The sequence below is a fragment of the Scleropages formosus genome, chromosome 3 (assembly GCF_900964775.1).
Source record: "Scleropages formosus chromosome 3, fSclFor1.1, whole genome shotgun sequence".
In the NCBI taxonomy this organism is placed as follows: domain Eukaryota; kingdom Metazoa; phylum Chordata; class Actinopteri; order Osteoglossiformes; family Osteoglossidae; genus Scleropages; species Scleropages formosus.
Window position 1 is genome coordinate 26,744,597 of NC_041808.1, and position 15,316 is coordinate 26,759,912.

The following is a 15,316-nucleotide window of genomic DNA, read 5'->3' on the forward strand; positions in this document are numbered from 1 at the left end:
CATTCGCCTCCAATGCTATAGTTCGAAAGCGTCGATTTTCCTTGTGTCCGCTTTCTTGAGTGTCCAGCTTTCACATGCATACATGGAGATCGGGAAAACGATTGCTTTGGTTATTCAGATCTTTGTTGTAATGCTAATAGCTTTGCTCTTCCAAATTTTTGCCAGCAGTCAAAAGGTCTTAGATTTGCTCCACCAGCTTTGGTTAAGGTAACCTAAATTACCCAGTTGTGTAAATATGAAGATAAGTAGCTTGTTTTACAAAACTGACATTGTAAATTGCAATGAATGAAGGCAGCAACTAGGAAACTAATACAAATTATAAAATAGAATTGTACTGAATGTTCATAGTTATAATGCTTTTGGAAAGGTGACTTCACACTCATGTCCCTAAAATACATGGAATAGTGGGGTTGCAGGTTCAAAGTTATGCTCCTAGATTGTATGCAAAGAGGGATTGTACTGAGACACATTCGTTTATTAAAATGTTCTTCTTTGAATCAACATGAAAATTATACGTACATGTATCGTCAATTGATTTGGCACACGGAGGGCTGAGTGATTTGTTTCGGTATCATTCAAGATGCTGAAATGTCGATATGTATCTTTCACCTGCAATGGACTAGTGTCCCACCCAGGGGGTGCTCTGCTCAGGCTAGACTTACCCGATGTGCTTCCAAGACAGGCTCTGGACCATCCTGACCCTGACCCCAAGAAGTTTGTGATGTATTTTTACTGTATTACTTAGATTAGGGTAAGGGTTAGCTAATTCTTGTAGCACATTAATGACAAGGGGCCTTCTTTCTTGTCCTTAAGATGTTCATTTTTATTTCTCTCTTGCTCTTTTTCAGGTCACCGGTGATGGCAGGGGGTCTCTTTGCTGTCAATCGACAGTGGTTCTGGGAACTGGGTGGCTATGACACAGGACTGGAAATCTGGGGTGGAGAGCAGTATGAACTCTCCTTCAAAGTAAGATAATCCAGGATTTGGTTTGTAGTGTTAGAAGTGGAAGCGACAGTACAGTGTGTATGTTGTTAACGGGGACTTCATTCATAGTTCAAGGCTTTTGGTGTTCTGCAAATTCATTCATTCATGCATCCGTCCGTCCGTTTGTTCGTTCGTTCATTCGTTATTAGTAACCGCTTGTCTAGTTCAGGATTGTGGTTTACTGGAGTCGATCCTGGAAGCGTAGGGCATTGGGCAGGGCCGTCCCTGGATGACAAAGCAGTCTATCCACACGTTATACTAGTGGCATTACTTATTAATTTACATTAATTCATTCAGCAGATGCTTTTCTCCAAAGCAACACGCAGCTCACAGTAAACAAAAATGAACGACACCAACAGATGAAGAGCTTTAGATGTAGATACATGACTGTCATTGCACAGTCTCTTTGATCAATACTACAGTTGTTGCTGGTGCACATTAGAAGTGCAGCTCCATAGACAATTTACTGAAAATACAAAGGTGATTATGACGTGATGGACGTTCATGAAGCTGTTAGGAGATTAGGAGAGAAGTGTGTCTGAAAAAAACACGCGTTTTGAGACCCTTCTTCAATACTGAAAGATTAAATTCTACAGTGTGTAAATTAGGGCGGCTGGTGGTGTTAGTGGTTGGAGCGGCTGCCTTTGGCTCCGAAGGTTGCCCATTCAATCCCCACCTGTAACTGTAGTGCCCTTGAGTGAGGTGCTTACCCTGCAGTCGCACCAGTACCTTCACCCAGTTGTGTGCCTGGGTACCTCATTGTGGCCCTGCGGTGGACTGGTGTCCCGTCCAGGGTGTGCCTCCCCCACCATTTCAGCCTTACATCCAATGTCTCCGGGATAGGCTCCGGCTCGCCGCGACCCCGCTCGGTACAAGCGGTTATGGAAGTTGATCGGTTGATGTGTAAGTTTTTCTTGTATTGTTCTATTACATTTTTTTCTAACTAACTGCATGTCTTATCTGTGTGTCCTTGGCCTATAAAAAAAGGCTCTATAACATTCTAAACTACTGGCAAACAAAGTAGTTCTGGAGCTTACTAATAATTCATGGAAACAATTTATGCTGCAAGTCAGAACGCCTAGATATAAATTTAAACTGTTATGAAAAAACATGGTACTGTTCCATGTACGCTACCACAGATATCAGTTTGTGTTTAGTCTCCGCTGGAGAGGTTAACTGACCTTAATTTCATTCAGATATGTGATGCTCTGATACAGAACACCTACATTTACATTTACATTTATTCATTTAGCAGATGCCTTTCTCAAAAGCGACGTACATCTCATAGAAAATAGACTAAAATAAACTCTTTTAATCTTTGGAAATATCATGCAACGGTTGCCCAGCATCTGAAAGGAAAAAAAAAAACAAAAAACTAGTTATCGTGTCGGAAACACCTGCCATCCTCAGTGTTTCATTGCGCCATTTACTGTCATTAAGTGGCCTGTAATTGAAACGTTGGCCTTTCTTCTCTGAATAGAAATGAAGGCTGTAACAATACGGGCTCAAATGCTCGATTTCCTGAGTCAAGTGTGTGTTTGCGTGTGTTTTATTATCTTCTGGTGTTCAACGGTAGACTTGTAGCAGTCATATACACAGTCAGCGCATATTGGCTGTAACAGACAATACTGTCTGCGTGCTGTTACCTTAAAATGAGATTTAGTTTTTGCTCAGTTAAGTTTTACCATGTATTATCTGAGACAGGGCTGCCCAGGCTTTTTTTTTCGCCAACCTTTTAAGACCAAGGGCCACAATCATTAAAATGAACAGATCTGAGGGCTGCACATGTTTAAAAAAATAAACATAGCAAGTGACATGCTGAAACTTGAATGTCTACGTTGAGAAAATATTATTAGTTTAATTTTATTTTGTTTAGAAGTTTTGTGTGTTCAAGTGTACATCTAACTATAACTGTATTATCACACATTTCAGAAGAATTCCTATTGTTTATGGTAGGTATGGTGCACAGTATGGTAATAATTTTACAAATGCTCTTGCGGGCTACTTTGCGTGAAACATTGGGCTGCGTGTTGGACACCCCAGATATAAAACATCCATGCAAATGATCATTGTAGGCCCACCTCATTAGAATATAAAAAATATATAACGTGAAAAGCCTGTAATATGGTAGAGAGTTTCTTATTTTTTTTTTAAATCAATGCTATTGAGACATGGAAACATTTATTAAGGAAAAGATTAGAAACACGAATGGAAATGTCTAATTTAAATTGATGAAAAATATAAGTGAAAAACGAGTCCCGCTTGGGATGCCTTGGGACGGACTGGCGTCCCGTCCTGGGTGTGTCCCCTCCCCCTCCAGCCTTACGCCCTGTGTTGCCGGGTAGGCTCCGGTTCCCCGCGACCCCGTATGGGACAAGCGGTTCAGAAAGTAAGTGTGTGTGTGTGTGTGTGTGTGTGTAAGTAAAAAATATTTTAAAAATTCATACAAAATAGATAAATGATGTAAGTTATGCACATGGTTAAATATCTTGCATAAATGCAGAGATAGCAAAGTAACTGAAATTCCTTCCTGACACCAAATTATGTGGACCTCAGAAATGATAAGAAGACTCAGCGGAGCTATGCACAGCAGTCCGGAGTGCTGCGTCTCCCTAAACTCTGCACCTTGTTCCTCATACGCTCTCATATCAAAGCACCATTACCAGATGAGTAACCAGGAGAGCAGCAATGTGACAATAAAGCCAATGTAGTGTGAAGAGACTGTCCGCATGGTCCCTGGGGACGATGACTGCAATGTCCACAGTAGCGTCACATTTGCATTTCCCAGGCTCTCGCTCGCTAGGTGCTTTACCAGCAAGCTTCTGCCGTACTTCGCCTCAACTTTCTATTCATCGCAAGAGTTACAAAACCAGACCGAATGTGATCACTGAATACGTTTCAACATATGATTTATGATGTAATGGGGTTAATGAAAGAGACCTGAGAGTCAGCCAGTTGAGGCTTTTGCATGATGAGGTCTTGACTCTGCACTCCGAGGGCTGCTGCGTTTGCTCATCCTCGTTCTGAAATTGGCTCCTTTGAGAATAATCATGAAGCTGCCCAGATCAGTCTTAAAACATAATCAGTTTTTTTGTGCAAGTTTGTTTTTTCTCATTTCAAAACTTCAGTTTCCACCATTCAGATTTAATGCTATAACCTGAACATTTAAAGGTCCTGGTAATTAAGTGAACAACATAATAATAATAATGAGAATAATAATAATAACCAATTATTAAGTCAGATTTAATATTTTTTAGTTAGTTATTATTCATTCATTCATTATCAATACTCACTTGACCATCAAATGCACTCTTCATACACTAACCAACACTATCAGAACCTAAATTAATATTTATGCTGTATTATAATGGCATTATGAAATACTGATACGTTTATAAAGACAAGAACTTAATACTCTCTAGACTGTTAGCCAATAGCGCCCCCATCTGTTATGACTTGGAGCTTTTTGATGAATATCTGGTGGAGGCAGTGATTGCGTTGATTTTATTTCTTTATATCATAAACATCCCGTAGCCAAATTATCAAATTCTGTTTGTCCAGGGTGTACCGTGCCTCCAAAAGTACTGCTGAAGACCGTAGCTGTGGGCTTTGGGACCTTCAGCAGTGGGAAATTACTTCCACTTGTACACCAGGCATTGGCAGTCGGATAGAACAAATACTGAAAGGGGTGACAGCCAGACAGAGACAAACCCTAAACATGGATCATCGCGCCACACTTTTGCTTCCCATTTTTTGCGCTTGTTGGCCACTTGTGTTGGACGAGTCAATGATTTGCTAAAAGAGCTGAGCTGAGGAACCCCTAATAGCGCCAGTGTCATGCATTCTGGCAGAAAGTCCACCCTAGACAGTTGGTTGTCGGATTTTTTTCTATGTGTTTTCTGTTTGTTTTTTTTTTTTCAAGCTGAGAGGCACTGAGTGAAAGCATGTGGCTCCATAATGAGAGCCCCATTCTGCACTCTGCTCACTGCGGTCTGTCAAGATGCCCTGTCGGGCACGGAGAATCTTCAAGGAGAAGACACAGAGGACTGATCCGAGTTCGTCCCGGAGCCCCGCTCGCTCGCACTCAGCAGACCTCGCCTCGCTTACTTCATGTCAGGCGGCACTTTTCTATGGCAAATGATGCCCTTGTGGAGCCTTATGGGACAGAAGTTCCCCCAGCTTTCTCCGTGCTATAATGTGGCATTGAGGGGCAGCGAGTCCTGCTAGTATCTCACATCTGAGCTTGGGGTTCGACTTCGGCTCTGTCTGTGCAGAGTTTGCACGTTCTCCGTGTTACCGCATGGCTTTCTGGGATCGCCTCCAAAGTACTGTTACTGGACAGTCCAGTACATCACATTATTATTATTATTATTATTATTATTATGTCCTGCTCTCCGGTGGGTCTGGGGTTCAAGTCCCGCTTGGGGTGCCCTGCGATGGACTGGCGTCCCGTCCTGGGTGTGTCCCCTCCCCCTCCGGCCTTACGCCCTGTGTTACCGGGTAGGCTCCGGTTCCCCCGTGACCCCGTATGGGACAAGCGGTTCTGAAAATGTGTGTGTGTGTGTGTGTGTGTGTGTGTGTGTGTATTAGCAGCAATAGTAATAATAGTACAGGCAGGGGGCACAGGGGCGTGGTGGCGCAGTGGGTTGGACTGGGTCCTGTTCTCCGGTGGGTCTGGGGTTCAAGTCCTGCTTAGGGTGCCTTGTGATGGACTGGCATCCTGTCCTGGGTGTGTCCCCTCCCCCTCCAGCCTTATGCCCTGTGCTTCCAGGTTAGGCTCTGGCTCCCTGCGAACCTGTATGGGACAAGCAGTTCAGACACTGTAGTGGTATTGTTTTTATTTGTTTTTTTGTTTGTTTTAAGTGCAGAACTTAAAAAAAAAAAGAATTGTGAAAAAACATGGTTGTTTAATCCATGAAATGAAACAACTTTTTAAGAAACACTTCAATTTAATTTAAAGGAATTTTTTTTTTTAAAAGAACTGTATTCCTTGCAGTAGCCTCCTCCAACTCACAATTTCATTGGTAATTTTTCTCCTTAGTGGTAGGATACTGGGATGAATGAAACAAAGTTTGTCAAAAATTGTTAAAATTGGTTAACTTTTCAAATTTCAACTGATTTGCAAGCATAAAACTCCAAACACACATCACAAATAAAGAAAACATATTTATTAATTTAGCTGATGCTTTTCTCCAAAGCAACTTACAGCATTAAGGTACAGTTATATACCTATTTATACAACGGGGCAGTTTTTATTGGAGCAATTTAGGGAAAGGATGTTGCTCCAGAGTATCACAGTGAGGACTTGAACCAGTGACCTGAACCAGTGACCTTTGAGTCCAAAGGCAGCACTTGTAGCCACAACACTACCAGCTGTCCTGCATATATAAATTTGATAAAATATATGTTAATTATCTTTCCAACATTATTACAAAAATTCACATATATGATACATTGGAATGAGCAGTAAACTGCACGATCAGACCTGCTCCCCCTTTACCAGTCTGATCATACAAGTACAAACTATATGCTTTATAGAATAAAGATATAAATGATATATATTATTTACATATACACACAAATGTACTTATATTTATACAGTATAATCAAACATCTGAGACTTGGGTATTTTTCCAGCATCATCTGGACGTCAAGATGCACACTTGTCTATTGTTTCGTCAGAGGAATTGTCCATGGGGGCTGCAATAATTCAGTTCAATGTATGAATGCCTTCGTTTTGAATGTTTTGTGTTTTCCACAGGTCTGGATGTGTGGAGGTACCATGTATGATGTGCCTTGTTCCAGAGTTGGCCACATTTACAGAAAGTACGTGCCCTACAAAGTGCCGTCTGGGACCAGCCTGGCCAGAGTAAGTGCATACATGTTTTAGAAAGTGTGTAGTAGCGTTGCGTCCTTAGGGTCATCATTATCGGTACGAGGTGCTTTGCCATCATGAGCATATTGCATCATGGTATTTTTCAGTGGTACTACAGGGCAAGTAAAATAAGAACATGAGGATGAATCCATGTATTCAGAAGGGTGTGTATACCTCCCGGGGCGGCTCTCATAACAATCTGCTGGTGGCCGATGGGATTCAGATGTAACCCTGGAGACCCCATGTGGCTAGAGAGTGGACATGATGGCTGTTTCTAGAACCTGAAGCGTGTGGCTGAGACCTGGATGGACGAGTACACGGAGTTCATCTACCGCCGCCGGCCAGAGTACCGGCACCTGTCCACGGGTGACCTCAGTGCTCAGAAGGCCCTGCGCAAGCACCTCAAATGTAAGGACTTCAAGTGGTACATGAACACGGTGGCCTGGGACCTGCCCAAGTATTACCCACCTGTGGAGCCTCTGCCTGCCGCCTGGGGGGAGGTAAGTCCTGCTCACAAGGCAGAAGACAAGGTCTGTCCTCAGGGCAACATCCCATCCAGGCATAGTGTTTGGAACTGTTGCCTTGCAAATGAAGGAGATAGGTTCGAAACCCTCCTCCTGCTGCAGTGCCCTTGGTCGCAGTATTGGCCCTGAATTGATACAGGAAAAATTACCTTACTGTATAAATGGGTAAAACATTGTTAGCAGCCTAACACTGTAAATTGCTCTGGAGAAAAGTGTCAGATAATTCATTAATAATAAATAATTAATAAAAACAGTACTGAACAGCAATGGATTTCAGTTGCGTTTTATGTTGACATTAAACAGTGGTGTGTGACTGGTTGACACTGTTGGTGTGATAGAAAGTAAGGTAAATAACTGTACATAGCTTACCCTCCAAACCTGACATTGTACGTCATTTTAGAGAAGCGTAAAATATTAGCTGCTGTTTTCATGTTCATATGCTTTATTGCACATTTCTGTCTTGGGGAGGCAGTCCTTACCATGGCAAGGATTTATTTCTATTTATTTATTTAGCTGACACTTTTCTCCAAAGCTATTTTTAAGCTACTTAGTGATTTACCCATTTTATACACCTAGGTCATTTTTACAGTATCAGTTCAAGGTAAACACCTTGATCAAGGGTGTCACAACGAGAAGATGGATTCAAACCTGGATTCTTCGAGTACAAAGCAGCCGCTCCAACCGCTGCACCACCTGCTGGCTGTGAAAAACCATGGCCTGCTGTTTTTCTCTTGACTAAAACCTTAACTTTCAAAAATCCAGCCATTTAATCCGGTGGAACTGTAAATTGTTATGCTGTCAATACGGTTAATTTCTCATAACCCCATAATCCTAAAGTGAACGTTTCACCAATGGGAAGAAAATGATCAAATGATCTTCTTGTAGTTCGGTCAAAACTAACTGACTTTTACCAGAATTTTCTTTTTTTTCCTGGTGATATACACTGCGCAAATGCGTGATGAAGAGAAAGAAGGAGAACAAGAAGACAAGACCGCCTTCATACAGCAGATGTGTGCAGAAATAAAAAGCTATTTGTCTTCACGGTCGTGGAGAAGCTGTAATGGCTCATTTCGTCTTTGCCCACATCTTCGCGGCAGCAATAGAACATCGTCAGGCATTTAGATGCAAATTTTCAAATAGCATCAGCCACCGTGGTGAGGTATTGTTGAGGAACAAAAAATATATATCTTTTGTAATCTGCAATCGGCGGACGACCATTCTGTTCTTCATCTCAGAGTAGTCCCTTTTCGTCAGATTTATGTATTTTTCTGATCAGTTTAAAATGCTGAACAAGTTAACTGATGTTCACTAATATGGGACCGAATGAAACACTTGAATGGAATATGGCCTCCGCCGTGGCTTTTTATCAAACAGAGAAAGCTAATGGCTCATGCGTGGAACCGCACTGGAGCATGTAATTTCGTCAAATAAACCCCACTGAGTATTTAATGCTGTTTAAACATTCATGGGAGTTTAGGATTGGTGGAACACTTATGCAAATGAGCAAATATTTGACAAAACTGTGAACATCACTCAAGACCCATAAACTGCTAAAAGACTGAATACTCTTTGTAATGTTGGCAAGGGATGTCGTGAGAAAAAGAATTGAGGGGGAGAAGGTTTCAGTTCAGTTTCTGATAAAATCTGGTGGGTCCGACTCATTTAAATATTTTAAGGGAACATATTTGATTTTTGAGGGGGCTGCAGTGGGTTTGGCCTGTGCCCGCTGTCTGGTGAGTCTGGGGTTCGAGCCCCGCTTGGGGAGCCTTGTAGTGGACTGGCATCCCATCCTGGGTGTGTCCCCTCCCCCTCCAGCCTTGCACCCTGTCTTGCTGGGTTAGGCTCCAGTTCGCCGCGACCCTGCTTGGGACAAGTGGTTGTAGGCATTGCATATCTGATTTTTTTGGTGGATGAATGGGGCAATTACTGTAAGTCACTTGGCTACAAAACTTCAGCGAAGTAATAAATCATTATCATTACTATTACATCGAATGATTAAGCGATAAATCATTATTAATCATTTGGTGCCTGCAGATCCGCAGTGCAGCGTCTGGCCTGTGTATAGACAGTAAACATGGAGCCACAGGGACCGAGCTGAGGCTGGACACCTGCTTGAAGGAAGGAGCTGAGCGCACCTGGGCTCGCGAACAGGTAACGCACCCCGCTCAGCCTCACGCACTTGTTCAGTCGCAAAAACACTGTGAGTACAGCATTTCTACACAGCTGAAACACCTTCAGTTACATACAAAGAGCAAAAATTTGCTGTAAGATTTCAAGGGATATCAGTGAAGATGTGAGCATTTAACGAAAGCCTGACGTCCTTCCTTCTCATTCTTTAAGTAAACGAATTGGTATTTTGCGGACACATATGTTCAAGGCTACTTATAATGTTAGATAAGTAATTCTACAAGAACTTAACCGTTTATACAGCCGGGGTACAAGGCAACAGCCATAAACAGCAGCCACTATGTTACCTGTGGCCAAAGTTTTATGTTTTGTAAGAGTATAAATTTGTATATGTTTTTTAATTGACATTTTAACAATTAACAGCCAAAGTGTTTTTACAGGAATGATGGAGACGGCTAATTCCGACTAGAACTGAGGGAATACAGTAATATTGTTGGGACATAAATCAAGATCAGATAATAGTTGATTTTGTACAATGCACAGACATCGTGGAAGTAAGAATAGAGAATATTTAAATTAGTGGTTCCTCAAGCGTAGCATTTCAGGGCTCAGAATTGATATTCAGTTATTTATCACATGCTTTTCTCTAATGTGGCTTAGAATATTGAGCAATTTACAGCAATTTACCCATTTATACAGTTGGGTATTTTTTACTGGGAGGTGTGGTGGTGCAGTGGGTTGGACTGGGTCCTGCTTTCTGATGGGTCTGGGGTTCAAGTCCCGCTTGGGGTGCCTTATGGCGGACTGGCATCCTGTCCTGGGTGTGTCCCCTCCCCCTCCGGCCTTACGCCCTGTGTTGCTGGGTAGGCTCCATGACCCCGTATGGGACAAGTGGTTCAGAAAGTGTGTGTATGTGTATTTTTTACTGTATCACTCTAGAGAAAGTACTCTGATCGAAGGTACTACAGCAGGAGGTGCGTTTTGAACCTGGGTCTTTTGAGTGCATTGTGGCAGTTCCAACCACTATGCCACCTGCAGTCCCATATTTAGTGCTTTTCATACCTGACCTTGGAGCACTCCAGTGTGAAGGTTTCCGTGCCTCTGAAACTTTGAGCTAAGGCTTTTACCGCAGCCATGAGGCTGTTCTCACACGCTTAAATTGCTTATATTACGATTCTGGATAAGTCTCTCTTATTGATTTCAGACTGTTTATTCCTGCACTGACCGATCTCAGATCACTTGTGAAGGAGCTAATATCCTCTGTGTGTGTGTGCTCTTTAAGATTTTTACTTTTGGCTGGAGGGAGGACATCAGGCCAGGAGACCCCATGCACACCCGGAAGTTCTGCCTAGATGCCATCTCCAACAGCAGCCCAGTGACACTGTACGACTGCCATGGCATGAAGGGCAACCAGCAGTGGCGCTATAGGAAGGTACAGTAGGGGCCATCCCAGTGCCAGCTGTACTTAGGTTGAAATTTGTTTGTTGCCAAAAATAGAGCTGATGAGACATTCAACAGCTTCAAAGCGTCTATTTCATATACAGGTGGTCCCCGATTTACGATGGGTTACGTTCCCCAAAACCCATCATAAGTCGAAAATATCGTAAGTCGAAAATGCATTTAATACACCTAATACACACCTCTGCGTGACAGACTGGGGGATGTGGATCGCTGCCACTGCCCAGCATCGCGGGAGAGTATCACTCCACCTATCGCTTGCCCAGGAAAAAAATCAAAATTCAAAATTCGAAGTATGGTTTCTACTGAATGTCTATCGCCAGCTCACCATCATAGTCGAAAAAATCGCAAGTCGAACCATCGTAAATCTACACTATGATGGACTGGTGACCCTAGATATACATAAGTGGGGCGGGAGTAATTTACCCAGCTACTTTATTGATTAGTTTTTTTTTTAAATATAAAAGTTTGATTTTTGAAATTAATTTTAAATATAAAAATGTATTTTGGTATTCGTAATTGCTTTTGCTTTTTTTTATTTTTAGTTGTAATTTTTCTAGGGGTGCGGTGGTGCAGTGGGTTGGACCACAGTCCTGCTCTCCGGTGGGTCTGGGGTTCGAGTCCCGCTTGGGGTGCCTTGCGACGGACTGGCGTCCCGTCCTGGGTGTGTCCCCTCCCCCTCTGGCCTTACGCCCTGTGTTACCGGGTTGGCTCCGGTTCCCCGTGACCCCGTATGGGACAAGCGGTTCTGAAAATGTGTGTGTGTGTGTGTGTGTGTGTGTGTGTGTGTGTGTGTGTGTGTGTGTGTGTGTGTAATTTTTCTTTTAGTTTTGAATTTTATGTTTTTCGTACACTCTAGTTTCATACTTACATCCCTCACCAAGTAAAAAAGTGAGCTTCTTTCGATTAGAAAAGTCCCCGAATTTCTTCCTCACTGTAATCGCTGGGAGGAGATAAGACGGGATTATATCATTTCTGATGATGCAGTTACAGTTGCCAACTCTTCTCGGCTGCAGGATAAGTCTCTGTACCACCCAGTGAGCGGCAGCTGCATGGACTGCAGCCCCAGCGATAAGAAGATTTTCATGAGCAAGTGCGACCCTGACTCAGAGACGCAGCACTGGCTCTTCCAGCATGTAAACATCACAGTCCTGGAGAAACTCAACAGCCCCTAAGGACCATATACCGCAGCCAGTTACCCCACCCTCAGAGGAGACCCACTCAGGTCCAGGAGCCTTAACGCGGATGGGTTCCCCTCCGGCAGCAGCCCCCTCTCAGGATCTCGGAGCAGCTGGTGTGAGGTGTATGGACGCAGGGGAGGCCCAGCGCAGCCAGCAGCACCTGCGAACACGAGACACACTCTTCTCGGGCGAGCTCTGACTAGGGGTTTGATCCCCGGTGTCACACGCCGATGACGGCCACACTTTGGACTCGCCCTGGGTTATGCAAAGACTGCATGTTGACTTTGTTTAGGCGACTCTTCGACAATTAGCCTCCAAACCTCTGAGTCTGTATTAATACTTTTTTATTGCTTCTTATTTTTTATTACTGTTTTATTAATTTATTTTCAATTTTTGTGCCATTTTTTTACAGCTGACAATGTATATACTTCAGTGATTTACTATCATAATAATGAACATTCTTATTAGAGCTACATTTGGTCCCAGTGAAAATAAAGCTTTAAGTTATTAAAGTATGGTGAAGTGGTCATAATAGCGATGACAATAAGGTAACAATACATTTTAATAGTTTGACATACTATTTATGAAAAATATCCTTGTTCAGGGCTCATTTTCACCAAGCAAAAATAAACCATGTTTATGTTAAACAATGTTTTTTATTATTATTTGTACATGGTTTTCTTTCTCTTTATCTATTATAGATCTAGTAAGTGGGAAATTGACTTGGAGAATATAAATGGTATTATTTGGTTATCTAAAGAAATGTTAACAACGGTTAGGATGATCAAACAGAAAAAAAAAATAAAAAAGTACTCTGTTAAAGTTATTCCTGCACCCAGCACAATGACCTTCATAGGTAATGTCATTTTGTGCACCCCCCTTATCACACACACACACACACACACACATTTTCAGAACCGCTTCTCCCATACAGGGTCACGGGGAACCGGAGCCTAACCCGGTAGCTCAGGGCGTAAGGCCGGAGGGGGAGGGGACACACCCAAGACGGGATGCCAGTCCGTCGCAAGGCACCCCAAGCGGGACTCGAACCCCAGACCCACCGGAGAGCAGGACTGTGGTTCAACCCACTGCACCCCCTGACCCCCCTTATCATTTACATTTATTTATTTTACTGGCACCTTTCTCCAAAGCAATCAGCAACATTAAACTATTTACTGTAATTTATCAATTTAAACAGCAAGGTAATTTTTACTGTATCGGTTTAGGGTAAGTACTTCGATCAAGGGAACTACAGCCGGAGGTGGAAGTTATACCTGGGTCCTTTAAGTGCAAAGTAACACCTCTAACAGCTACGCCACCTGCTGCCGCACCAGGAGACCCCCAACTTCTCTCTAACTTAGATGTCCCACCTTTGTTAAATTGTGTACTTCTTCATGTAAAACTCATATCACTAAAGTTAGCCTGAAACACACAGCACGATTCCCTGAATTATTTCATATTCTGGGTTTTACGCACATTTTAGTCTATTTACAAAAGAAAAAAACTTAAGTGACATTGCAGTAGTAACTCTACCCATTATGACTGCAGAAATGATATGATTTTGTGTACAAGTATTATTAGTGATGCATTGACATCTTGTCTCAGTATGCAGATTTAGGCCAACCATTCTGCAAGGCTGTTCCAATGGGGTCTTCGAGGGCTGAACTCATTAGCATTGTCTCCAGTCCTGGCAATAAACCACTGACTTTCATCTCACTGTTTAACTCCTCTTCTGTCCTGCCAGGTAAATGCTGAAAAAACACGTGTTACACTGTGTGTGCGGAGAGCAGGCCCAGCATGTGTGTCATTTAGAATCCAGCAGTTGTGACTAGAAAGAGCAAAAGGCTCATTTGGTCACTATAAATGTGCCTAAAAGAGGGGTGGCACCATGATACGATCAGTAATGCTGCTACCTCACAGTGCCTTGGTTCTGGGTTCCTCAGGTTTCCTCCAACAGTCCCAAGATGTATGTCATTTGAATTGGTGACCATAAAATGTCTTTTGTGTGTGTGTGTGTGTGTGTGTGTGTGTGTGTGAGCTTGCCCTACACTGGACTAGCACCCCATCCAGTGCTTACCATGAAAATTACTGTGAGAATGGGCGACACGGTAACACAGGGAGTATCACCGCTGTCTCACGGAACCTGGGTGGTGCGAGAGGACATGGGTTTGAGTGTCCGTGGAGTTTGCATGTTCTCCCCATGTCCACATGGGTTTCCTCCGGGTGCTCTAGTTCCCTCCCACAGTCCAAAGACATGCTGTGCAGGTTCACTCATAGTGTGTGAGTGACAGAAAAAGTGTGTTCCACTGATGTATGGATGAGTGACCCCTTGTAAGCAGTGTATCTAGCAGTGTAAGTCACCGCGGTGAATAAGGTGTGTGGGCTCATAACGCTACATAGTGTTCATTGGAAGTCGTTTAGGAGAAAAGCTCTGCTGAATAAATGTAAATTCAACAGAAAAGATGCCTGCCAGTCTTCCTTTCAAGAATTACAGGATTCTGAGTGATCAAGTTTTTAAAAGACTTGGGATGAATAAAAGGTTGATTATACTATTAAAATCCACAGTTTGTGCAAACAAATAACAGAAAGGAAGAGCAAAAAGCAAAAAGATGCTTTTAGATAACGGTGGATAACGCTCGATGAGCGGAGTGTAAAAAGCAATTAAAAACATATTGTATGTTTCTTACCCTTTTTGTTGAAGCATTATCATAGCTAATAATATTAACATCCTTGTTCATAGATATGTTACAAGTAAAATTAGCAATTAGGGTATGACGGGTTTTTTTTTTTCTTTTTTTTTTGTGTGTGTGTGTGTGTGGTAGGTAGGGGGTGCGGTGGCACAGTGGGTTGGACCGGGTCCTGCTCTCCAGTGGGTGTGGGGTTCGAGTCCCGCTTGGGGGGCCTTGCGACGGACTGGCGTCCCGTCCTGGGTGTGTTCCCTCCCCCTCCGGCCTTACGCCCTGTGCTGCCGGGTTAGGCTCTGATTCTGCGTGACCCTGTATGGGACAAGCGGTTCAGAAAGTGTGTGTGTGTGTGTGTGTGTGTGTGTGTGTGTGTGTGTGTGTGGTAGGTATCCTATAGCAGCACAATGAATCAAACTAAGTAAGAGTGAAGGAAACAGTAAAAAAAGATACAGGGATGCAGTGTAAACGATGCATGTGCTGGTA

At 43.0% G+C, this 15,316-nt stretch overlaps 1 protein-coding gene across 1 annotated transcript in view; it reads left to right on the forward strand.

Annotated features, from left to right (window-relative positions):
- LOC108926104 (polypeptide N-acetylgalactosaminyltransferase-like 6) overlaps positions 1 to 12,380 on the forward strand; it is a 134,451-nt gene extending 122,071 nt beyond the window's left edge. The window contains exons 8-13 of the mRNA XM_018738584.2: positions 849 to 966; positions 6,746 to 6,853; positions 7,138 to 7,359; positions 9,418 to 9,534; positions 10,793 to 10,942; positions 11,985 to 12,380. Coding sequence (XP_018594100.1) covers positions 849 to 966; positions 6,746 to 6,853; positions 7,138 to 7,359; positions 9,418 to 9,534; positions 10,793 to 10,942; positions 11,985 to 12,143 — 874 coding nt within the window. The 3' untranslated portion in view covers positions 12,144 to 12,380. The remainder of the gene's footprint in view (positions 1 to 848; positions 967 to 6,745; positions 6,854 to 7,137; positions 7,360 to 9,417; positions 9,535 to 10,792; positions 10,943 to 11,984) is intronic.
- Positions 12,381 to 15,316: the final 2,936 nt, after the last annotated feature.